This window comes from Prionailurus viverrinus, chromosome A3 (assembly GCF_022837055.1).
Source record: "Prionailurus viverrinus isolate Anna chromosome A3, UM_Priviv_1.0, whole genome shotgun sequence".
NCBI classification, from domain to species: Eukaryota; Metazoa; Chordata; class Mammalia; order Carnivora; family Felidae; genus Prionailurus; species Prionailurus viverrinus.
The window spans coordinates 103,874,575-103,901,088 of NC_062563.1; the positions used below are offsets into that span (position 1 = coordinate 103,874,575).

Genomic DNA, 26,514 nt, shown 5'->3' on the forward strand with positions numbered 1-26,514 from the left:
GTAAAATTTGCATACAAATGGAATCATTTTGTGTTGGTGATTGATTTATATCTGTTTATTACTAGAGAACCTTTACCCACTATGTTCAGCATGCTGCATCCACTAGATGAAATAACCCCACTTGTTTGTAAATCTGGAAGTAAGTGTATTTTTATAAGTTCTTTCATAGAGCTTTTTTTTTTTTGAGTTTGGGGGATAGGAAATTGAAGGAACTTTATATGAAAATTGGGCTTGTTTTATAGAAATAATATAGTTTAAACATTTTTATTATGAAATTTATACTAAAGCAAGATCTTCTTGAATACCATGTTTTAACAGTTATTCTTTTATTAAAAATAGGACCTGTATGGGGCGCCTGGGTGGCTCAGTTGGTTAAGCGTCTGACTTTGGCACAGGTCATGATCTCATGTTTGTGGGTTTGAGCCTTGTGTTGGGCTCTGTGCTGACAGTTCAGAGCCTGGAGCCTGTTTCAGATTCTGTGTCTCCCTTTCTTTCTGACCCTCCCCCATTCGTGCTGTCTCTCTCTGTCTCAAAAATAAATAAACATTAAGAAAAAAAATAGGACCTGTAATCAATCAGCAATATTGATATACTTGCTAACCTACCTGTAGATGGCTCTGGACTCTGTTCCTCAGTAATTAATAAGTAAATAAATAATACTTTGATAAACTTAAGTTTTTTGTTGTTGTTGAGGAAAAAATTGTAGTTTATTCAGCCTGTATGTACTGTATAATTTTAGTGATTCACTTTCTCTGTGCATAATGAAATAATTTGCTGAGATGCAGAACTTTTAATCCTTCTTACAGGTATTTCTAGATGCTTATTTTAATAATTTAAATGTGACCAACTGTGATAAATAATTGTAAATAATGAGGACTTGAAAACTGAAACAATGTTTATATATGTATATTAAAAAAAATTTTTTTTAAACGTTTTTCATTTATTTTCGAGAGACAGAGAGACAGAGCACAAGCAGGGGAGGGGCAGAGAGAGAGGAAGGCACAGAATCTGAAGGAGGCTCCAGGCTCTGAGCTGTCAGCATGGAGCCTGACATGGGCCTCGAACTCACGAGCCGTGAGATCATGACCTGAGCTGAAGTCAGTGCTTAATTGACTGAGCCACTCAGGCACCCCAAAATGTTTATATTTTTTGACCGATTTGGGACTTTATCCAAAGCACACAATATGAAATTTCATTGAAGTTTTAATCTTTTGTATCAGGGCTTGGCAGACTACAGCGCATGGGCTAAATCCAGCCACTAGCTTGTTTTTGTAAGGCTTATGTTTTTATGTTTTTCAAGTTTTTATGTTTTTAAAGGGTTGTAGAAGAAAACATGCAGAAATCAGTACGGGTCCACAAAGCCTAAGCTATTTATTCTCTGTTTTTTGTTTGTTTGTTTGTTTGTTTGTTTGTTTGTTTTTTAGAGAAAAGCGTGTTAGTAATTCTATATTATATTGGTAACAGTTACAACCTAAATAAATATGTTAGAGTCTGTGACTGAATGGTGTGAAGCCATTATTGATCATATTTTTGAATAATATTTAATGATTTCAGGAATTGCTTACTCATAATGTTAAATAGAATATAAAACTGAATACAGTATGATTCTAATTTTGTAAAAGCATAAAAAGTTCTTACATATATAGGAGAAAACACTAGGAGGAATACTCCCTAATATGTTAATAGTAGATATTTTGAGATGGTGAAATTTTGAGTGGTTTTATTCATTTCTTTATGAAATACTTCTTATTTTTATAAAATAATTATTTAAAACTTAAAAAATATTTTAACTGAGAGGGAATCATTGAGGAAGCTGGCTAATAAGGTTATAGAAATCAATTCAGGCTACTATAGAAGTAAAAGCTAAACTCACTAGGAAAAAGTCATTTTGCATATATACTCAGTGTGTGTGTGTGTGTGTATATATATATATATTTTTTTTTTTTGCATATATACTCAGTAAATAGTAGTGTACTGTTCAACTCTGTTAGAATAGTTATTATAAAGGACAGATTTCATACAGAAGAAGAACAGTAAAGCAGTGAAACTTGGCAGAATATTTGATTGCAATTTTCAAATCAGTCAGCTGTTGAGTAGTCACAGACCTTCTACCTGTGGCTGATTTAATGGTGAGTAGGCACAGATTTTCATCATTGGATTGCATGTATGTGGAATTGAAACTGGTAACACTCTTATCTTTAATGTATTTTGAGGGAGTTGGTACCCAAAGTAAATTTATTAAAAATTCAGGGTGGTTATATAATTGTATATAATTATATACAAGATATATAATTATATGTAATAAATACACACAAATATATATTTTATGTAAAATACATATAATCACAGATTTTGTGTCTTAACTGGCTTGGTTTCTCTTTAGGAGTTGCATGAAGTTTCTTCATAAAGAACTGTCTTATGAAATTCCTTGGTCATTTCTGTTTTATCTTTAAGGTCTTTTTGGTTCATCAAGAGTGCAATATGTTGTAGATCATGCAATGAAAATTGTTTTTCTCAACACTGACCCTTCCATTATAATGACCTATGACACTGTTCAAAGTTTGCATTCTGTGTGGGCTCTCCGGAGAGTCAAACCAGAGGTAAGGATAGAGGCAAGTCACTTGTCAATATGAAAGGATTTTAACACTGAGAACTTCCACATGTATTTGGAAGAATCATTTGTGAAATGGATTGAGCTTCTTAGGAAAAAAAAATATTGTGTCTTTAATAACTGGCTTCTACCCTGAATTCTCACCAGGAAATAACCCTTTTGATCTAATTATTGCCTTTTTTTTCCCCCCCTTCTCATCATTTTGACTTAAGGAAGAGAATGTTGTCTTAAAGTTCTCTGAACAGGGGGGAACCCCACAGAATGTGGCCACTAGTAGCTCCCTCACAGCACACCTCAGAAGCCTCTCCAAAGGAGATTCCCCCGTGGCTTCACCTTTCCAGAATTACTCCTCCATTCACAGTCAGAGTCGCTCGACCTCCTCACCCAGTCTCCACTCTCGTTCACCTTCTATTTCCAACATGGCAGCTCTAAGGTGGGAATTAAGTGTGGAAGTGTTTCCTTGTTTTAAACAAGATATCCCAAGAAAGAGATACTTTCTTCTCAAACTTTCTCTTAATGTTTTGAAGGATTTAAAATTTCTGTTGACAACTCTTGGGGTATTTTTTAGGGAAAATAGCTATTATCCCAGTTGTTTTACTTTTGCTAAGACATCTAGGTCTCCTGGCAGTTTTATAAAATAAGTCCTATTTAGAAGCTGCCTATTCTCATCAGATTGGTTGCCTCATTTCTTCCACTGAGTGACAGCAATTTGATGAATATTAGTTGCAAATAAATATATGTATGTATTTTTTTGGTCTTAATTTGCATTAGCATTTTTGTTTTTGTTAATATCTATCTGGTAATAGACGGGCATAGTTTTGTTGGTATGTACACGTCTGAATATATAGGAATGTAGTTTGGACCTTTTTTGAATATAAACAGTTCATTTTCTAAGACAGAAAATGAACTCAAACTTCAGTTTTTAAAAGGATGAATTCTAACAAGAATTTTAAATCTTTAGAATATGTTAATGTGAACCATTTAATTATTCCCTTAAAAAAATGTTTTTCTGATTGGGATTAAGCCATGAATGCACTCGGTACATAGTTTTGGAAAGTATGATTGGAAACCGTGTTCTGTCAGCCTGCCTTATTAACTGTGATGCCCTCTCTCTGTTTATTTTGCAGTCGTGCTCATTCTCCTGCCTTAGGAGTGCACTCTTTTTCAGGGGTGCAGAGGTTCAACCTTTCAAGCCATAATCAGTCTCCAAAGAGACATAGTATTTCTCATTCTCCGAATAGTAATTCTAATGGCTCCTTCCTTGCACCAGAAACAGAGCCAATTGTTCCTGAACTTTGTATTGACCATTTATGGACAGAAACGATTACTAATATAAGGTTTGGAGTATATATTTTTATATCCAAAGAAAAATGTTGATATAAGTCTTAGAAATTACTTGGTATTTTGCCTGAAGTTTCCTTTTAATTTTTTTTTTTTAACGTTTATTTATTTTTGAGACAGAGAGAGACAAAGCATGAATGGGGGAGGGTCAGAGAGAGGGAGACACAGAATCCGAAACAGGCTCCAGGCTCTGAGCTGTCAGCACAGAGCCCGACGCGGGGCTCGAACTCACGGACTGCGAGATCATGACCTGAGCCTAAGTCGGCCGCCCAACCGACTGAGCCACCCAGGCGCCCCTCCTTTTAATTTTTTAATATAATCAGTTGTTAATATTTATAAAAATACAGAGATAAATGTTAAGGCTACATCAGTTTCAATAGAGGATATTAGTGAGATTAAAGTGATTATAAAAATATTCTTTTATCATTTCCTATTTCTTCCTTAGTAGTAATAATCTCTCAGATTTGAGGTGTTTGATGTTTTAGAGAGATTAATGATGTTTCTGTAGATTAAGAAACCTGGGATTTTATAGCACTTTTTTTAAAGTTTTCTCTTTATGTTGGTTGAGTGTCAGCTGTTGTTTTTGGGAAACACAACTCAGACCTCTGTTCTGTGTGGTCTCCTTTTATGTTCTCTTTAATCATTTATTAATTCAGCCCACTCCAGTGTGTGTGCTACTGGCTGTGGGTTCACAGGCAAATTGGTCACTGTCCCTGTTCAAAAAGAGACAGCTAAAGGATGGTGACACAGAGGCAAGTGCCTACTCTTTGGTAGGGCTTTGGAAAGATGAATAGGTATTTGCCAGGTGGGAAAGGGAAGAAGGGCACATAGGCAGGGGGATCAGAAGTTCAGAAGTATGAGTGTGTGGTATGTGTAAATACTCTCGCTTTGCTTGTGTAGGAAGGAAGGGCAAGTGCTGAGAAAGGGGCGGCTTGAGAGAGAGAGAGAGAGAGAGAGAGAGAGAGAGAGAGAGAGAGAGATTACCCTTTACAGATGGTCTGTTTAATGAGGGCTGTTAAGGAGGTGCTTTATGTGTGGGTCATAAACTCAGGGGAAAGAGCAGAGCAATAAATGTGGAAGGAAGTTGTTGGCTTCTAAGTGATGATTGAAGCAAGGAGGTGGATTGGAAGTTACGGAGTGTGTGGAAGTTGGGTTCCTGGAGGGCCTGTGGATGAGCTTGCAGTTGCAGAGGTTCTGGAAGCTGGCATCATGCAGTAATCCTGTGCACATGTGTATAGGCCTCTTCCTAAGGAGAAGGTTTAAATACTCAGTATATGCTCATAAGGGGTCTCAGACTTCCAAATAGTTGATCAGGTGGTATAGAGTCAGAGGGCTAGGGACTGAAATGTTGGAAACTTAAGTTTTTGGAAGTGAAAACAGAAAAGAGACAAAACTGCTACAGAGAGACAAAGTGGGAGAGCGCAGGTGGGAGAAGCAGCAGAGTTGTCATGGGAAATAAGAAGAGACAGCCTTTCAGAAAGAAAGCTGCCAGTATTGTCAGGTGCTGGTGAGGTGTGGCACTAAGAGATGAGCTCAGAGAGGAGGTACCTGCATGGCAGAGAGTTCACTGGTGACCTTGGCCAGAGCCCTTGGAGAGGGATTGTGGAGTGGAATGCAGTGGAAGAAGTAAATATGGACTGGGGGAGTGAACGTTGACATACAGATTATTTTAAGGATTGCCTTTGGGGATGAGGAAGCAAAAGAGGGAGTGTCAGGGTCAAGGGAGAATTTTGTTGTTGCTGAATTACATTAGAGAAAATTAGTCTTCGTGACTAAATATCTCTCTGCATATCCCTAAAATGTAAGGACATCTTACCTAACCACAGTGCCATTTTTATACCCAGCCAATTAACAGTAAGTCCTTTATATGATTTAATATTCAGTCCATCCTCATGTTTCAAGATTTTTATCTTAATATGAAAGAGTAGGCTGTAAGGAATATACCCAAAGTAGGGAAAGCATTAAAAAAATACAGGAGAGAGGAAATGATGAATGGAATGAGGAACCAGAAAGGAGCACAAGTGGAGAGATTAGGCTTTAGGGGGGGGGTGTTGGGGGGAGGTGGGCGGGTAGAGATGAAAGATGGGGATGGTTATCAGATACATAGGGCAGGAGATTGGGCTCAAGCCTTACAGCCGCATCTTCTCTGTGAAACGGAAGGCAAATGCATTTTCTTAGGGGTTAGGGAATGGGTATAGCTGGAGAAAGGTAAGGCTGTGAATACAATGTTGAAGTAGCTTCTCTGTTTTTGTTTCTTACAAATAAAAATTTCCTACATTTAAAAATCATTGTCTTTACATATCGATTGGCAAATTGAAAATATTGCAGATCCTTATTTTACAGAATTATGGTTTTCTGTACCACTCCAGAAAGAAATCATTGGGAATTAGAGGTATGGTTTTAAAAAGAGGGATGAAGTAGAGCCTAATCTGAGAGGAAGAAAGGATAGATAGGAGAGGTCATGTTATAAGAAGTCTGACCCCTTATACCTTACAAGGGATAGGAATTCAAGTTTGCATTGCTTAGCAGTAGATAACTGTAATAATATGGAATTAAAAAGGTCACTGATAATGATTAAATTTATTATAATTTATTCCCCCAAAAAGCTGTGGAATGGACTCAATCAGAGAGCTGAAAAGAATCCTAGAGATCATGAAGTTCTAATCTTAGAAGTGTTTTTTGGGTCTTCACTGTAACTGCTTGGCCCGAGTGGTTTTAAGATTTCTTGCAGAATATTTTCATTAATAGTTACCATGGTAGATTTTGGAACCAGCATTGACAGTCACTTTATTACCATATCTACTACAGAGAGAAAAATTCACAGGCCTCAAAAGTGTTTATTACGTCTGACCTATGTGGGCAGAAGTTCTTGTGCTTTTTAGTGGAGTCCGAGCTCCAGTTACGGTAAGTGCGTAGATTTCCCATTGATTCTGTGTAAGTAAACTTAGGGCTACTTGTTCTTCTTTTCTTTTTTTTGACTTAAGTAGCTTTACTGAAATATTTTACATACCAAAAGAATTAACATGTTTTAAGTGTACACTTCAGTGATTTTTAGTAAACGTACAGGGCTAACGTAGCCATCACTGTAATCCAGTTTTATAACATTTCTGTCCCCTTAAAAATATCCCTTGTGTTTGATTTGCAGTCTGCTCACTCCCAACCTCAAATAACCACTTATAGGCTTTCTGTCTAGTAGATCTGCCTTTTCTGGAGATTTTATAGAATCATACAAAATGTATTTTTTTTGTGGCTGACTTCTTTCACTTAGCATAATGATTTTTAGGATCTACCATGTTGTAACATGTATGAGTTCTTTATTCCTCTTGCTGTGCAGTAGTCCTTTGTGTAGATACACCACATTATGTTTATCCATTCATTGGTTGATGGACATTTGGTTTGTTTCCACTTTTTGACCATTGTGAATTATGCCCCGATGAACATTGGAGCAGAAATCTTTGTGTGGACATCTATGATTTCTTTTTTCTTGAAAAAGGAGTGAAATTGTTGGGTTGAATAGTAAATTCATGTTAAATTTTTAAGATACCGCCAAACTGCTTTCCAAATAGGCTGTGCCCTTTTGTATTCCCACCGGCAATCTATGAGAGTCCCAGTCTCTTTATTGTGGACAACATCAGATATTGTCAGTCTCTTTGTAGCCATTCTAGTGGGTGTGAGTGTTTTTAATTTGTATTTCCCTAATGACTTATGATGTTGAGCATCTTCTCATTTGCTTATTAGCCATTCATTTATCTTCTTAGGTAAAATGTGTATTCAGATCTTTTGTCCACTTATTTACCTTTTTATTTTGAAATAATTATAAAACATAGGCAGTTGTAAAATAGTAGGGGGGGTCCTGCATACCCTGCACTCTATTCGCCAAAGGTAACCTCTTCTATAACTATAGTACAATATCAAAACAAGGAAACTGACGTTAGTACAATCCGCAGACCTTATTGTAAACCTTGTCAGTTTTACATGTACTCATTTGTGTGTGTTTGTATGATTCCATGAAGTTTTCCCACATGTTGGTTTGTGCAAACACCATAGTGAGAATACAGAGCTTTTTTATTACTTCAAAGATGTCCGTCATGCTGCTCTTTTATAGTCCCATACAGCATACCCACCCACCCCCGTCCCTGACCCCTGGTGACCACTAATCTGTTCTCCGCCTCTATAATTTTGTCATTTGAAAATGTTACATAAATGGAATCATACAATATGTAACCATTAGAAATTGGCTTTTTCCAGTCATTAGAATACCTTTGAGCTTGGTACAGCTTGTTGCACATATCAGTAGTTTGTTTCTCTTTTTATTTTAATATTTAGCTGTGTAAAGTTTCAAGAGAGTAATGATAAAACTCAGCTCATCTTTGGCTCCATCACCAACATACACGCGAAGGATGCAGCTCCAGTGGAGGTAAATGCAGACACATTTCTTGAGAAGTTGAAAATCTTTATGTTTTATAATTGCCCAGATTGGAAAATAAAATTTTTGTCTTTTTTTTTTTTTTTTTTGCAGAAGATAGATACCATGCTGGTCCTTGAAGGCAGCGGAAACCTGGTGCTGTACACAGGAGTGGTTCGGGTAAGTAATATAGCATTTCATCCTTTTGTACGACAACCTCCTTGATTATTATTTTTTAATGTTCATTTGTTTAATATTTAATATGAGTTACCCCCTGGCTGTAGGATTTGGCAGAAGATTTTTCTAAGAGTTGAAAACATGGTCTCCAGTTTAGGTTGGTTCCAGTTTGGAGGCCTAGGACTCACTGCCATTAGATGGATTGGTGCTATGAACCTGGCACAGATGGGGAACCTTTAATGAGTATAGATGGATTATTAAAAAAAAAGTTAACCTGAAGTTTTATAAAGGATGTAGTTCTGAGGGGCGCCTGGGTAGCTCGTTCGGTTAAGCGTCCGACTTCAGCTCAGGTCATGATCTTGTAGTCAGTGAGTTCGAGCCCCTCATCGGCCCCTGTGCTGACAGCTCGGAGCCTGGAGCCTGCTTCGGATTCTGTGTTTCCCTCTCTCTCTGCCCGTCCCCTGCTCATGCTCTGTCTCTCTCACTCTCAAAAATGAATAAATGTTATAAGAGACTCTTAAAAACTGAGAACAAACTAAGGGTTGATGGGGGGTGGGAGGGAGGGTGATGGGTATTGAGGAGGGCACCTTTTGGGATGAGCACTGGGTGTTGTATGGAAACCAATTTGACAATAAATTTCATATATTGAAAGAAAAAAATGAATAAATGTTAAAAAAAAAGAATGTAGTTTTGAAACTGATGTATGGGTAGCTTTGTTAAGTCTCAAAGTTTTTGTAAAGTTTCATTAAATGTATAATATGTTGGCCATATATATATTTTTTAACAGTTGTGACATTTACATACAGAATAATATAAATTTCACAAATTTAAATTATGAAATTTAAATACGTGTATATAATTTGAAGAGTAATGAAGTGACCCTTCATGTAACCACTACCGGGTTAAGAACTAGAATGCTGCCAGTATCTTTATAGTCTGCAGGGTGTTCCCTGCCTCCCTCTGGACAGACACCATCCAGGCTTTTGTAATAAGTCAGTTCCTTATTTTTATTACTAGCTTTTTTGCAGTTATCTACATGCCACTAAGGAGTAAGTTGTTTAGTTTTCCTTAAATTGGAATTAAAAAAAAATTTTTTTTTCAATGTTTTTATTTTTATTTTTGGGACAGAGAGAGACAGAGCATGAACGGGGGAGGGGCAGAGAGACAGGGAGACACAGAATCGGAAACAGGCTCCAGGCTCCGAGCCATCAGCCCAGAGCCTGACGCGGGGCTCGAACTCACGGACCGTGAGATCGTGACCTGGCTGAAGTCGGACGCTTAACCGACTGCGCCACCCAGGCGCCCCAAATTGGAATTTTTATATAAAGGAAATCATACCATATATGACTTCATTCTTTTGTTCAACATTATTATAATTTTTAGGTTTATCTATGTCAATGTGTAGCTGTTTACTCATTCACTGTTACATAGTAGTCCTTTGGTTTTACCAAAACTTTTACCATTTTACCGGCACTAGTATTTGTGTTACTTTGGTTGTTTCCTCTGATAATGCTTTAAAAAAATTCTTACACACATCTCTTAACCTTCTGAGTCTATGCGTATTCATCTTGGCCATGTGGTACCAAATTGTCATCCGAGGTTTAAGTTGTACCGGTTGTACTGGTCTACAACGTCTCCCTTTACTCCTTCCCTCCAGTGGTGTGTGAGCGTTCTGAACGCTGCTTTACATTCTTGTGAATCCGTAGTTCTGTTTGTATTTCTTCTTCTTCTTTTTTTAAATTTGTCTCCAAATTTGTGCCTTGTTACAGCTGGTTAGAATGGAAGTCTAGGTACCCTTCTTGGCCATTGCTGACAGGGATGAGAGGTGGGGCACAGTTTTTCCCATGGTGTTTGTCTGGAGTAGGTTGGTTATTGTCTAAAAGTTTTCGATCTTGTTAGGCTACTTCTTTCCTGATTCTTGGGCCAGGGAGAGCAGTATTTCTGGGGCCTGTATTTTTTTCTTTTGTCAGTTGTCTTAATGAGATTGTGGTCGCACCAACTTCTGTGCTACCCAGAGGACAGCCTGAGAACTGAGTGGTGTTACAGATCAGTGTTTAGTTCTCACATCTTTTACGGTGTCATTGTTGGTCAGTTTCACACATGGCTCACTCAGAGGCCTGCACAGGATTTCATACACGTATTTAAGAAATCCTTTTCTCTGATTCTTTCCATTTTTCCTCTCATTTCCTAGTTGGGACAGAGAGGAGTTACTGCCGTGTTATTGCAGGGTGGGGATGGAACATAGTGCCTCACCCACAATTTCTGTGGACGATGGAAAGGGAGAGGTATGCTGCCTTATTGTAGAATAAGGATGAAAGCCAGTGCTCCTCCCCCTTCATAGCTTTTGCACACCTTGGGGAGGTGCAGACGGGCTGCCTCTTGGCAGTGAAAGCAGCACTCTGTCCACAGTCTCTGCCCCTACAGTGCCTGATGAGGAGGGGAGGAGATACCACCTAGTTATGCAGGGCAGCCGTGCAAGATAGGCTTGGCTCACTGTCCCTATGCTGGGGGAGGGACGCCACCTGCAGAGGGAACAGTAGAACTCTGCTCTTAGTCTCCAGACCACAGCTGCTGATAAGGAGGAGCCTGAGGGCCATGGTTTTTTTTCCTAGTGTTTTCCTGGAGTGGAGCAGGCATGGTGAAGATGTTTCTGTCTTGCTTGGTCACTGTTTTCTTGACACTTTGTCTAAAAAGAGCAAGGTTTACCTGGGGCCTCTTGGTTTGCACCTGTGGCCATTTCTGGGTTGCAGGCCCCTTGAGAGCTTAAGATCTGCTTATGGAAAGAGTGGAAGAAACAAAAATGTCTAGGGAATCATCCTACGTTTTTTCCTGTTTCTTTGGCCCCTAGCCAATGTATTCTATTGTATTAACAATTTTGTGCAGATTCTGTTGTAACTAGTGGGAGGAATAGCATGGAACGTGCTTACTCTGTATTTTCATTAACGTGAGGTCTCTTATAACATTTTAAAAGTTTTCTTAAAAATGTTTATTTATTTTAAGAGAGAGAGAGCATGAACAGGGGAGGGGCAGAGAGGGAGAGAGAGTGAGAATCCCAAGCAGGCTCTGCACTGTCAGCTTGGAGCCCAAAGTGGGGCTCAAACCTACAAACCGCGAGATCATGACCTGAGCCAAAATCAAGAGCTGTAGGCTCAACTGACTGAGCCACCCAGGCATGCCCCCCCCCCCCCCATAGCTTTTTAAAAACTTTATATATACTGGTTCTCTCATTTGGGTTTTTAATCCTGAAGATTTTGCTTGGGTGACGTTTATAATTTTATTAGCTTTTGAGTAGTATATTGACATATATGGATATTGTTAGAATTTCATTTAAATTCTGAATATTTCCTTTGAGGCTTGTTGGGAGTTTTCAGCCTGTGTGGATGTGAATTTCTGTTGTGTTTTTCCTGAGAACCCCATGGATAGCTAAGATAAAGTTTTTTGAAGAAGAAATATTTGAGAGTTTATGAAGGAAGGCACATTATGAGCTCGAGAGCACAGTTTGGATTATGTTGGATTTAATTTCTGGAGCAACACTCAGCCCACTTTTTTAGCCCCTTGAAAGTAATTGATGTACATTCTCTTCCTGGAGATGTAGTTAACAAGATTACTGCTTATAGTCTCTGAAAGCTTACTGTCCCTGCTGTCTCTACCACCAATATGGTAGGAAAATGCATAGTATATGGAATTTTGTACAACGTTGTGACTGTATTAGCATTCACCTTCCTTCCTGCCAGAAGGAAGTCATCAGTAATGAAGAGAAGGAATCAGATCAAGAGAAATGATACCAAGATATTTGTAGTTGGATGGTGGAATTTAATACATTACTAAAATTTTAATTCTTTTTGTTTTTTAGTCGTGTTTGGTGTGTAAAATTTGGTATGTCAAAAGAAATATATGCTTGTGTGCCATAACACTTTATTTAAGGGTACGATACCTTAAAGCCAGTATTTTTGTCCACATCTTTTCATTGCTTACAGGTGGGAAAGGTTTTCATTCCGGGGCTGCCAGCTCCTTCCCTGACAATGTCTAACACAATGCCTCGGCCCAGCACTCCACTTGACAGTGTCAGTACTCCTAAGCCTCTCAGTAAACTACTTGGATCCTTGGATGAGGTAAGTAACTAACTAGGTATCGTCAAAAATTAATAGTGTTTTATTTTATTTTATTATTTTAAATTTATTTTTAACGTTTTTATTAATTTTCAAGAGACAGGGAGTGAGCAGGGGAGGAGCAGAGAGAGAGGGAGACACAGAGTCCGAAGCAGGCTCCAGGCTCTGAGCTGTCAGCATGGATCAAACTCGCGAATCGCCAGATCATGAACGGAGCTGATGTCAGATGCTTAACTGACTGAGCTGTCGAGGCGCCCCCCAAATTAATAGTGTTTTAAGGAAGTTTGGTCAGGGGCGCCTGGGTGGCTCAATCGGTTAAGTGTCCGACTTCGGCTCGGGTCATGATCTCACAGTCTGTGAGTTTGAGCCCCGCATCGGGCTCTGTACTGACAGCTCAGAGCCTGGAGCCTGCTTTACATCTTATGTCTCCCCGTCTCTGCCTCTCCCCTACTCATGCTCTGTCTCGCTGTCTCTCAAAACTAAATAAATGTTTATTTTTTTTTAATTTTTTTTTTTTTGGTTTTTAATTCATAAACTTTATTTTTTTTTTAATTTTTTTATTATATGAAATTTATTGTCAAATTAGTTTCCATACAACACCCAGTGCTCATCCCAAAAGATGCCCTCTTCAGTGCCCATCACCCACCCTCCCCTCCCTCCCACCCCCCATCAACCCTCAGTTTGTTCTCAGTTTTTAAGAGTCTCTTATGCTTTGGCTCTCTCCCACTCTAACCTCTTTTTTTTTTTTTTTTCCCCCTTCCCCTCCCCCAAGGGTTTCTGTTAAGTTTCTCAGGATCCACATAAGAGTGAAAACATATGGTATCTGTCTTTCTCTGTGTGGCTTATTTCACTTAGCATCACACTCTCCAGTTCCATCCACGTTGCTACAAAGGGCCATATTTCATTCTTTCTCGTTGCCACGTAGTACTCCATTATGTATATAAACCACAATTTCTTTATCCATTCATCAGTTGATGGACATTTAGGCTTTTTCCACAATTTGGCTATTGTTGAGAGTGCTGCTATAAACATTGGGGTACAAGTGCCCCTATGCATCAGTACTCCTGTATCCCTTGGGTAAATTCCTAGCAGTGCTACTGCTGGGTTATAGGGTAGGTCTATTTACTAAATAAATGTTTAAAGAAAAGAAATGTTAAAGAAGTTTGGTCAAAAATATTAGTTCTTCCCACGGTTTTTTTCTGTTTTAAAAATGACAGAATTGGAAGTTTATCTAATACTTGTAGAATATATATGTTTTCAAACACAGATGGTTCAATGCACATACTGACCTCCTTTGTGATGTGGAAGGTACTACAGAGATGAAAATAATACATTCTTTTTCATCTAGGAACCTCATAAATTGATTTGGGTGGAACAGACGTACTGTCTGCATGAGAGATGATAGTTTAAGGTAGAGTATTGAGACTTACAAATGAGGAAGAGAGAGTAGCACAGCAGGTTTGCCGATAGGGAGTTATATCCTGATGGGTTGATGTGGCAGAACCAGAGGCTTCTGAGAGGTGTGTCTGACTTGGTTTGGACCTTGAGGATAAGTAGGATATCTGTGGATGGAAAGGGGTATTTGGGGTAAAGAGGAATCATATAGACATGGGTGTGGAGGCAGGTAAGTGCTGAATGTTTTTTTATGCATATTCATATTTCTTTTTTTTTTTCATAATCATATTTCTATCTTATAGCATGCAAGACTCAAGTCTGTGGAATGAATGAATGCTTATAAAAGTACAAGTAGCCTGGGTGGCTCAGTCGGTTAAGCATCTGACTCTTGATTTTGTGAGTTTGAGCGCCGCATTGGGCTCTGTGTTGTCAGTGCAGAGCTTGCTTTGGCTCCCTTGTCTCCCTCTGTCTCTGCCCCTCTCCCACTCTCACTCTCCCTCTCTCAAAAATAGTTTATTTTATTATTATTTTTTTAATGTTTATTTTTGAGAGAGAGAGAAGAGCTGAAGCAGGCTCTGTGCTGACAGCAGATAGCCTGATGTGGGGCTCGAACCCACGAATTGTGAGATCATGACCTTAGCTGAAGTCGGACACTTAACCGACTGAGCCACCTAGGCACCCCATAAACAGTTCATTTATAAAACAAAAACAGGGGCGCCTGGGTGGCGCAGTCGGTTAAGTGTCCGACTTCAGCCAGGTCACGATCTCGCAGTCCGGGAGTTCGAGCCCCACGTCGGGCTCTGGGCTGATGGCTCAGAGCCTGGAGCCTGTTTCCGATTCTGTGTCTCCCGCTCTCTCTGCCCCTCCCCCGTTCATGCTCTGTCTCCCTCTGTCCCAAAAATAAATAAAAAACGTTGAAAAAAAAAATTAAAAAAAAAAAAAAGGGTTTAAAAAAAAAAAAAACAAAAACAAAAAAACAAAAACATACAAGTAGCCTGTTGGGTGGGGGAGGGTAGGGAGGGGGTAATAATAAATTGTTTTTGAGTCTATGTGCTAGGCACTGTTCTAAGTGTTTTTTATGTATAAACTCATTTAATCCCTCAGAATGGGTTTGTTGGGAAGATACTGGTCCCCATTTTACAAATGGGTACATAGAGGGATAAGAAGGTTACATGTCTAAACTCACATAGCTAGTAAATGTTAGAGCTTGTTTATACTCTTACTAACACGCTCTTAAAGGCAGAGAGGATGAAAAGGTTTTTATTCTGAATGCTGTCGCCAGAAGATTTTTTGAGGTTTTTGAGGATGGAATTATAAATGTTAGGATCTGTGTTTAATTTAATTTAGTTAATTAATTAATTGGATGTTTGTTTATTTTTGAGAGAGGGCGCGCGCAAGAGAGTTCCGGGGGGACAGAGGATCCAAAGCGGGCTCTGTGCTGACCGCAGAGTGCCAGTGTGGGGCTCGAACTCACAAACCATGAGATCATGACCTGTGCTGAAGTTGGACGCTTAACCGACTGAGTCACCCAGGCACCCCAGGATCTGTGTTTTAGATGTTTGTCTTTGAACTGAAGATAGACCGGTGAAATTCTGAGTGTTTTCTGTGTTCATTCAGGAGGTGGGAAGAGGGTTGGAGTTATGGCAGCATATTGGAAAGGAGGAGAGTGACATAAGAGATCTGGAGAAGTGGAAATGGCAGAGTCTGTCAGAGATTGCTTTTGTGCTGTGCTGGGGAGACGTGCTGGGGAACAAGGGTCAGAGTTCTCTGAGCAAGCTAGGTGTATACCCATGCTTACCTAGAAGCCTGGAGAAAGGAGGTCTGTATTTGAGAGACATTGGGTGCAGATGTGTAGGGGAAGTTCAAAATGAAGTGTGGTACCAGCAGTTAATTGTGTCAGTTAATGTCTAGGTCCTGGTTTTATTTTCTAAATATGTGTAGTGTGGAGCTTTTTCCCTTTAAGCCAGGACATTTGTGGAACATTCAAAAGGGAGCAGGAGAAGTGTCAGGGTTTTGTGTGATTTGGAAGAATTTTTGTCTTTTATAATGTAAAATTGTTCCCAATTTTCTTAGAATTCCATTAAGCTGTGATGGTTAGTGTCTTTGTGGTAGCCATGAGGTGACAAGATCACAGTATTACACATTGGCCAATGGCTTTCCACATCTCTGGTTGACTGTGCACCAGACTTAGATTCAGGACCAGCGGAACTCAGTTTTTGTGGCAGCTGTGGGAGTAGAAGCTTGTATTTAATAAATATACTTGATTGGCTGTCAGTGTTGACAAGATATTCATTTAGAGATATCCTGTAATTTGAATTATAGGGACATAGAAAGGGTCAGTAGTTAGGACTGCATGTAATGAGTAACTAAGATCAATTAAGTTCTTTGTTTGAATACCTACAATCGAGCAAGTAAATGTTCTCATATTTTCAGAACAAATATTTGTAGAGGAAATACCACTTTGTACCTGTCTTGTTTCTTTGCTTTCTCATTGTTCTCCTTTCTCTCTGGGGTCTTAGATCCTCAAGTCCTCTCTGTCTTGGCTTCCCAAGTTACAGTCTACATGTCTAGCCCTGTAAGATTGCCGGAAGTGCTGCTGCCTCTTCTTCCTCTTAGCGGTGCCCTTCAGTGCACACTCAGCATATCCGTACTCCCTACCAAATCCTCGCTAGATACTGCAAATGCCAAGACTGGGAAGAGCAGTGTATATATAAGAACAGTGTAAGAATTTCAGGCTACCTCCCTGTGACTCGCTTCTTTCTCTCCTGCATCTTGGCCCCTCAGGTCTGGGTTGTTTCCATAGCTCTCCAGTCCTGTTTATCAGATGTTTTGCTATTTTGCTGACTTTTTCTAGTTGCTTTGGGTGAGGATCTTTGCCAGCTGAGAGGCACTTCATCGTATCTAGAGCAGAATGATTTTAAATCATTACGTAAAATTGTTGGGTAGACCATGTGTAAAAAAAGGTTTCTTTATCCTTAATTCCTACAAAAATACTTCATATGTGTTGTATTTATGACTTTTTACAGGTTGTTCTATTCTCCCCAGTTGCAGAACTGAGGGATTCTTCAAAACTTCATGACTCTCTCTATAATGAGGATTGTACTTTCCAGCAGCTTGGAACTTACATTCATTCTATAAGAGACCCTGTCCGTAACAGAGTAACTCTGGTAAGTATATTTGTATTAAAAAGAGTAGGTAGCTCTTTAAGAAATATGACTATCCCTTGTGGAGAAAAGGGAACCCTCTTGCACTTTTGGTGGGAATGCAAACTGGTGCATCCGCTCTGGAAAACAGTGTGGAGGTTCCTCAAAAAATTAAAAATAGAACTACCCTACGACCCAGCAGTTGCACTACTAGGTATTTATCCAAGGGATACAGGTATGCTGTTTCGAAGGGGCATATGTACCCAATGTTTATAGCAGTGCTTTCAACAATAGCCAAATCATGGAAAGAGCCTAAATGTCCATCAACTGAGGAATGGATAAAGAAGATATGGTTTATATATACAATGGAATACTACTTGACAATGAGAAAGAATGAAATCCTGCCATTTGCAACAGCGTGGATCAAACTGGAGAGTATTATGCTAAGTGAAATAAGTCTGTCAAAGAAAGACAGATACATGTTTTCACTCATATGTGGATCTTGAGAAACTTAACGGTCCATGGGGGAAGGGAAGGGGAAAAAAATAGTTACAAACGGAGGGAGGCAAACCACAAGAGACTCTTAAAGAGGGTGGATGGGGCATGGGGGAGAGGGGAAAATGGGTGATGGGCATCGAAGAGGGCACTTGGGATGAGGACTGGGTGTTGTATGTCAGCCAATTTGACAATAAATTATGTTTAAAAAATTAAAAAGAAATATGACTTTCCTTTCAAATTTGTCAGAATGCAGAATTTTATCTGAAAAATGAAAGCATTTTTTCATGATTTTTAAACTCTCTTGCAGTGTGTTATTTTTTGTACCTTTTTACTTTAAAGTAATTCTCAGTTTTTCTAAAGTTTCTTATTAAAAAATTATTGAAAATGGATCTTGTTCAAACAGTTGAATTTTCTATTGACATTTGTCTTTTCATTAAAAATTAATTTGCAGTGATAGTGACTCAGCATATAAAAATTAGACATTTCATTAAAACAAGAACTTTTGGAAATGTTTTTTAAGTTTTTTTTTTTTTTTTTTTTGAGAGAGAGAGGTGGGGGGAAGGAGAGAGAGGGGGACAGAGGATCTGAAGCGGGCTCTGCGCTGACAGCAGCGAGCCCTATGTAATAGGGCTCAAACTCATGAACTGAGAGATTGTGACCTGAGCTGAAGTCAGAAGCTCAACTAACTGAGCCACCCAGGAGCCCTGGAAATATTTTTTAAATAAGCACATTTATAGTTTCTGAAATTTGGAAGTATTCAGTTCTGTTTGAAAAAATATTTGTTTTTCTTTTTTTTTCTTTTTTTTCGAAAAATATTTGTTTTTCAATTATTTTTTGAATTTTGTTTTGATAGGCAAACAGTCTTACAAAGCATAGCATTTTTAAGACATTCAAAGACTTAGAATGCACAAATTCTATTTACTTGCTCCTGTTTATTTCCATTTTTCCCCTTAGGAATTGAGTAACGGTTCCATGGTTAGGATTACTATTCCTGAAATTGCCACCTCTGAATTAGGTATGTTTGAGGTCAGACCTCACTTCCATGTATTCTCAGTTTGATTGGTGAGATTTGTAGTATTTGCTGATTTATAATAGTAATTGGGATTTTAAAAATTTTGCTGTTTTTGAAATTATGGGATTGAATTTTTCACTTTGCAGAGAGGCTGTGAAGAGCTGGGGAGCATTTTTCAGTGTCCACTCTGTGTGGGGTACACTGGTTCTTTTTCTCTTGAGATTTTTAGGTGGAAGAATGCCATGCGGTGAGATTATAATATATGGACATGCCTCTTGCAAGAAAATCTGAGAAACAGGGAAACCTAGGCAACTAAAATAGTTTTTGTCCTAGGTGATGGCTTTTAATCACAAAATAAATCAGTTGTTACATAAATTGAGAAATTAACGTAATTGCCTTAATTGAATAAGACTTAATATTGTCAAAATACAGTCAGACATATTTTAATAAAATTGGAGTCTGCTTAAATTATTACTGAAATACAATTTGGAAAATACTAGGTGGAGAATATTTCTGAAGATAGAATAGTAAAGAAAACCTCAGGATTGAAAGGATTTGTCAATAATTGTAAGTTAAGAAAAGAACGTATAAGAAAATTCACAACATCTATTGGTTTCAAAATCTAAGTGCCAAAGCAAAGCATTGGCAGATTGTGTGTGATTTCTGGAATTTGGTAAGTAGGTTAGGATGACTTTTTCATTTTAGTAAATATCTGTCATTGGTGTGGTAAAATGATACTATGAATAGGTGTAGAGATACCTTGCTTTTCTAACAGGTATTTAGCCAGTAATTTCAAGGTTATGTGCCTTGAAAGTGTAAGCCTAAACAAAGTATATAAAAACAAATAACGGATTAAATAAAATAAATGAAAACAGAGTAAAATCTTACTCTTATAGCCAAGCAGAAGTCAATAAGTTTCTGTACTTTTAAGTGTCCTCAGCTCCTCAGGCAGTATCTGGTTTACACTTACTTTGGATTCAACCATGACAAACGTGGTTATTTGGTTTTCTAACATTTATTCTATTTGACTCTAATTTTTGCTGTATGTATACACACATAGTAAATTTGATGAGAAAAAGGATATGCTGCTGAGGATGGGCCTGGTGACAATGGGAAAGGAAGAAAACGATCCTCTTTTGATGTGAGAATGCAAAAACATTGTAGTTTGGGGGCACTTGGTACGAAAAGCAGACCCAGGTCTCTTCACAGCAGTAGTAGGACAGCAGAGCACTGTAACTGATATTTATCCAATGGTGTGGAGTCCATAAGAAAGGTAGAAATTATGTAGTATTAACTGATCTATTTAAGACAAAAACATGTAGAATGTTTATAAATTGAATGGTGTCAGAAATAATTAAAAGTTACAAAGTTTTGGTTAACAGGAATGTTAACTCATGCAGAACACTGTTTAACGGTAGGTAAGCATTGCTATTTGAGGTGGCATATATTGAATATTACATATTTATTGAATATTACATACATATTTAAGCAGTATTTTATCTGAACTTATGTAGAAATTGTGTTTTTGATAGAATGATCTTTATTGTCCAAACTAGAATATATTTTTTAAAAAATGTATGTATTATTTTTGAGAGAGAGAGCACAAGTGAGCATGAGTGGGGGAGGGGCAGAGAGAGGGGGAGATTGAGGATCCAAAGAGAGCTCTGTGCTGACAGCCGAGAGCTTGATGCAGGGCTCGAACTCATGAACCCTAAGATCATGACCTGGGCAAAATTTGGGACGCTTAACTGATTGAGCCACCAAGGTGCCCCAAACTGGAATCTTTTGAGATCAAAATGGGGAGCTATTAATAATTGCCCGGGCAGTGAATATAAATCAGTTTGTCTCAGGTAAGCTGGACTGTTGGTTTTCTATTTCTGGTCCACAATTAGCAAGCGGAAAGGTGCCCTGAGACCTCTTGGAAGTCCTGTTGAATTTAGTAGTTGTTTTATTTTTTTTAAAAAAAAATTTTTTTTTTTTCAGCGTTTATTTATTTTTGGGACAGAGAGAGACAGAGCATGAACGGGGGAGGGGCAGAGAGAGAGGGAGACACAGAATCGGAAACAGGTTCCAGGCTCTGAGCCATCAGCCCAGAGCCCGACGCGGGGCTCGAACTCACGGACCGCAAGATCGTGACCTGGCTGAAGTCGGACACTTAACCGACTGCGCCACCCAGGCGCCCCTAGTAGTTGTTTTAAATTTCAGATGATCGGCAAGGTAATGTTTGCTCCCTCTTGGTCTTTAGTGACAGTTCCCTTTTCAGAGTAATTGGCCCTTACACAGAAGTAGTTAGAAAACTTTCTTACTCAAAGGGAAAAAGAAATGCCCGCATGGGGGGCGCCTGGGTGGCGCAGTCGGTTAAGCGTCCGACTTCAGCCAGGTCACGATCTCGCGGTCCGTGAGTTCGAGCCCCGCGTCGGGCTCTGGGCTGATGGCTCGGAGCCTAGAGCCTGTTTCCGATTCTGTGTCTCCCTCTCTCTCTGACCCTCCCCCGTTCATGCTCTGTCTCTCTCTGTCCCCAAAATAAATAAACGTTGAAAAAAAAAAAATTTAAAAAAAAAAAAAGAAATGCCCGCATGGGAAGCATACTAAAATTATTCTTTACTTTTAATAGTGCAAACATGTTTGCAAGCAATTAAGTTCATCCTACCAAAAGAAATAGCTGTTCAGATGCTTGTCAAGTGGTACAGTGTCCACAGTGCTCCGGGAGGACCCAGTTATCACTCCGAGTGGAATTTATTTGTGACTTGTCTCATGAACATGATGGGTTATAACACAGACCGCTTAGCATGGACCCGAAACGTAAGTATACATAATTGGTTTTTTTTCCTGAGTTATTCTGTTATTACTAATGTAATTTTTGTATAATTGGTAATACAATATTTAGAGTACATAGATCAATTTACTAATAAGTATACTTTATTTAACAAAACGGAATACTACTAACGCTTATCGTGTCTACTATATGGTAAATCAAATGTCATTTAATATTTAATGATAACATTTTACTGGTAATTATTGAGTTTTTATAACATGGTAAAGCATGTTTGACTATAATTTCTCATTTCATCTTTATAAAACGACTACAAGTTATGCTAGGATTAGTAGTAATCATCTTGGTTTTATTAATGTAGAAACTGAATCACAAAGAAATCACAGACTTGTGATTTGCTCAAAACTGGGTCTAGACTGTGTCTTCTGATTCGTGGCTTATTTTTGTTCTCTGTAGCCCAGATTGTTTTCACACACAAATTGCTTGGTCTGTGGGGGGGAAGGTTTGATTTGAGGGCGAGTTAGAGGGCTTTAGCCCAAGTATCTATTCTCATTCATTATGCAAAATTAGTTTCCGTAGTTGGTGAAACTGATTTCTAAATTCTTTAAGTTGACCAGTTGACAATGATACATTTATATGAATTTGCTTCTCTTTTGGGGTTATCTTTCAGTTTGACTTTGAAGGATCACTTTCCCCAGTCATTGCACCCAAAAAAGCAAGGCCTTCTGAGACAGGATCTGATGATGTAAGCATTATTGTTATTATTTGCTAATAAAAATTAATTTGTGGGTATTTGTACTATAGTCTATAGAAGTGGTATTCTTACTGATTTACATTTCTCACACCTTTTGCTTTATTTTAATACTGAATAACATTTATTTTGAAGGGCAGGATATGTTCTGTTTTCTGTGGTTATTCATGTACTTTTGTCATTAATGATCATCTAAAAATTACTGAGCATGCATAATGGTCCATGATTTGAGTTTGCATTTGTAGATGTTTTACTGCTTGCTCATTAATCCTCTAATTTAGGTTCTCAGTCATATTAGATTCCATGTATTCTTAGTGGTTCAAAAAAATTTTTTTAATTGAGGTATAATTTACATAAATGAAAAGCTCAGATCTTATTACAGTTTGATCAACTTTGACAAATGCGTACTCATGTAACCCACTCGCCTTTCAAAACTTAAAACATTTCCATTATTCCATAAAGTTTCCATGGGCCATTTTTAATCATTCCCTTACTCTAGAAACAACCACTGATTTGAATTCTAGTATATGCTATTTTTGCCTGTTCTAGAACTTGATATAAGTGAAGTAATGTGGTACATAATCTTTGGTATAAGGTTTCTTTCATTCAGCATGGTGTTTTTGAGATTCGTTCCTGTTGTTGCAGAGCTCAGCGGTTTGTGCCTTTTTATTGCTGAATAGCATGCACATACTGTGGCTTGTTTATCTGTTTTCCTGCTGATGGGTACCTAGGCTATTTCCGTGATTTGACTATTACGAATAAAGCTGCCACCAGCATTCAGTGACAAGTGTTTGTGGACACATATTTTCATTTCTTATGGGTGAATACCATAGTGAAATTGTTGGGTCATTGCTGGTTCCCAAATTCGTTGTCCTACGTTCCTACATTCCTACATATGAGAGTTCCTCTTGTTCTTTATCTTGGCCAACATTTGTCTTTTTAATTTTAACCATTTGATTGTGTATAAAGTTGTTTCTCTTAGGTTTTAATTTTTGCCTTTTCTTGATGACTAATGATGTTAAACACTTCTTTTTAATTTTTTTTTTTTTTTTTTTTTAAATTTTTTTTTTCGACATTTATTTATTTTTGGGACAGAGAGAGACAGAGCATGAACGGGGGAGGGGCAGAGAGAGAGGGAGACACAGAATCGGAAACAGGCTCCAGGCTCTGAGCCATCATCAGCCCAGAGCCCGACGCGGGGCTCGAACTCTCGGACCGCGAGATCATGACCTGGCTGAAGTCGGACGCTTAACCGACTGCGCCACCCAGGCGCCCCTTTAATTTTTTTAAAAAAATATTTATTTCTGAGACAGAGACAGAGCATGAGTGGGGGAGGGGCAGAGAGAGAGGGGGACACAGAATCTGAACCAGGCTCCAGGCTCTGAGCTGTGATCACAGAGCCTGACGCGGGGCTCGAACTCAACAGACCACGAAATCATGACCTGAGCCGAAGTCGGACGCTCAACTGACTTGAGCCACCCAGGCGTCCCTTAAACACTTCTTTATGTGCTTATTAGTGACCAACACATCTCTTTGCCAAGTTTCTGCTCAAATCTATTATATATTTTTAATTGGATTTTTAAAAATATTTATTGAGTTATAGAAGTTCTTTATATATTCTGGATGTGAGTTACTTGTGTACGTTTGGGGAATATTTTCTCTGAATTTGTGGCTTCATAATGTCTTTGGATGAGCAGATTTAAAAAAATCTTACTCATTTTATCAATTTTTTTACTTTAAAAAAAAATGTTTTTTCTTTAATGTTTGTTTATTTTTGAAAGAGCTTGAGTTGGTGGGGGGGGGGGGGTTGCAGAGAGAGAGAGAGGGAGATGCAGGCTCCAAAGCAGGCTCCAGGCTCCAAGCTGTCAGCACAGAGCCTGATGTGGGGCTCGAACCGCAAGCCGCAAGATCATGAACTGAGCCGAAGTCAGACGCTTAACTGAGCCACCTAGGCGCCCCTCCATGTTTTACTTTTATGGTTTGTTCTTTCTCTATCTGGTCCAAGCGTTTAGTTTTGTTTTTTCAGAGAGAGTACAAGTGTGTGAGGGGCAGAGAGAGAGAGGGAAGTGGGGCTCATCTGGGGCTTGTGCTTTTACCCAAAGCAGGGCTTGTACTCACCCAAAGTGGGACTTGAGCTCACCTGATGTGGGGCTTAAACTCGTGAACTGTTGAGATCATGACTTGAGCTGAAGTCAGATGCTTGATGACTAAACCACCCAGGTACCCTGGTTCAAGAGTTTTTAAATTAGAATAACACACTGTATTAAGCCTTGGAGAAGCATCAGGAAATTCTAAGACCTGAAAATAGCATAAACTATATTCTGTCAATGCAGTACAATAAATCAAAGTAGAAACCAAAACAGACTCAGTACTTGGAAAATGTAGCACAATCAGTCTGAATATAAGATTAAGTTTATTAGGTTGTAATGCTAGCCCCAGCATTTTATAAACATAGAAAAATACACTAACTGGATATAAGTAGACTTCTCCCCTCAAAACACAGTAAGTGTAGTGGTCACTAAACTTGCCTGTCTGCACTTCCTGCCTTTCATTCTTTACTTTTTGCTTCATAGGAAATCACCTAATCACCTGATCTTTGTCAGTCTCTATATAAGTAGGGGGATTCTTCCTCCATAGTCCCTTTCCTCAAAGGGCACGACTAAATTTTTTCAAATGGGTTTTGAAGTGGCTTGTCTTAATGTCTGTTACTGGCATCTGGAAGTTGCTTAGCTTATTTTGATGTGGACCCTAATTTTTAAGTATTCTGAGTTTTTTTTCAACTTAATGTAAAAATGGAACTTGAATTGTTTTAATGATGGCCTTACGAGGAGGTGTTATTTAAAAAATTAACATCTTCTTCATTTTTCTCAGGACTGGGAGTATTTACTGAATTCAGACTACCACCAGAATGTTGAGTCTCATCTTTTGAATAGATCTTTATGTTTGAATCCTTTGGAAGTTTCACAGATGAAGGATGAAGATTTTTCACAGAATCTCATTCTGGATTCCTCTACACTTCTGTTTACTCATATACCTGCGATTTTTTTTGTTCTTCACCTTGTTTACGAGGAGCTGAAGTTGAATACTCTGATGGGAGAAGGAATCCGTTCACTTGTTGGCCTTCTTGTTCAGTTGGCAAGGTAAATATTGTTTGTAGCTTAGAAAATGCCAAGAGGTCCTTAGAGGATTTGATCTCAGCCATGAATATCATAGAGGAACCTTGAAAATAAATTTCTGAAGTCTACCTTTTTGGGAAACCAGAGCTTTTTCTATAGACCACAGAAACGTTTGAAGGTACTGGCTGTGAAAAAACCTTGTGGGCCGTTAATGGGGTTCCTCGTTTTTGTCCTAAGATTAGTGGGAGGTCACAAAAGTTATGTTAAACAGCAGATGTGATGTGCTCAGCTCTTCGTTTTGACAAGATGACTGGCTACACTGTGGTGGAAGTTCTATAATAACACCTGGCTGTTTTGTAATAATACCGAGAATCAAATTGGAGATACAGTTAACACGATTGCAGTTAACATATGTAAATTGTAGGTGTTATGATTTGATAAGGAAACTTGTTCAGAATTGTCTCTAAGAACATGAATGTTGTTTGCTTGTGTGGGCTCTTTTTGCTGTGTTTTTGTTGTCTCAGTCTGTCATCATCCCTGTCTTTGAGACTCTTGTAGTGTATCCATAATATTGTTTTTGGCACTGGATTCTAAAGGTCACATTTAGGTGTTGTTTCAGCCTTTGTAACCCTTGGTGATATAGAAAGTTGAATTTTAATTGAAATGTCAACCTCTGAGTTAAGATTATAGTACATTTTCTAATTTCTCTGATCTTCCTCAAGATTCCGAGATTGTTTTCTGAGATGTGGCAGTTTTAATTGATGGTCGCTTTCTCTTATGACAAATCATTACTGTCATGGGAAATTCTTTTTATAATGAAATGATTTCCAAACCATAATCATGACTTTCTGAAATAAATAATGTTTTATAGTGTCTTACATTTTATAAAAGGTGTTTTTTACATATATATATTATTTGATCTTTAAAACTTCTGAGTGGGAATTTCCCTACTTTCTAGAAGAAAATACTGAGGTTCATAGAGATAACTTGCCGAAGATTACAAAACTAATGAATAATAGAGGAGAAACTAGTTTTACCCCCATGAAATGTATCTAGCAAAAGGAGTTTGGGTTGCATATGTCATACTGGGCACTTTCAGGTCCAGAAATAGAATAAAAAGACTCTAGATTTGATGATCTTCTTTGTCATAAGTTTTTATTTTTATTTAAAAAAAAAATTTTTT

General features: G+C 38.4%; 1 protein-coding gene across 5 annotated transcripts in view; it reads left to right on the plus strand.

Annotated features, from left to right (window-relative positions):
* Positions 1-26,514, plus strand: part of ANAPC1 (anaphase promoting complex subunit 1) — a 97,929-nt gene that overhangs the window by 12,015 nt on the left and 59,400 nt on the right. For all 5 annotated transcript variants that reach the window (XM_047852848.1, XM_047852851.1, XM_047852850.1 and 2 more), the window contains 13 exons: positions 66-139; positions 2,455-2,600; positions 2,824-3,044; positions 3,739-3,948; positions 6,761-6,856; positions 8,279-8,369; positions 8,472-8,537; positions 12,512-12,646; positions 17,065-17,205; positions 18,634-18,694; positions 21,306-21,493; positions 22,135-22,209; positions 25,087-25,355. In XM_047852848.1, the coding sequence (XP_047708804.1) occupies positions 66-139; positions 2,455-2,600; positions 2,824-3,044; positions 3,739-3,948; positions 6,761-6,856; positions 8,279-8,369; positions 8,472-8,537; positions 12,512-12,646; positions 17,065-17,205; positions 18,634-18,694; positions 21,306-21,493; positions 22,135-22,209; positions 25,087-25,355 (1,773 nt within the window). The remainder of the gene's footprint in view (positions 1-65; positions 140-2,454; positions 2,601-2,823; positions 3,045-3,738; positions 3,949-6,760; positions 6,857-8,278; positions 8,370-8,471; positions 8,538-12,511; positions 12,647-17,064; positions 17,206-18,633; positions 18,695-21,305; positions 21,494-22,134; positions 22,210-25,086; positions 25,356-26,514) is intronic.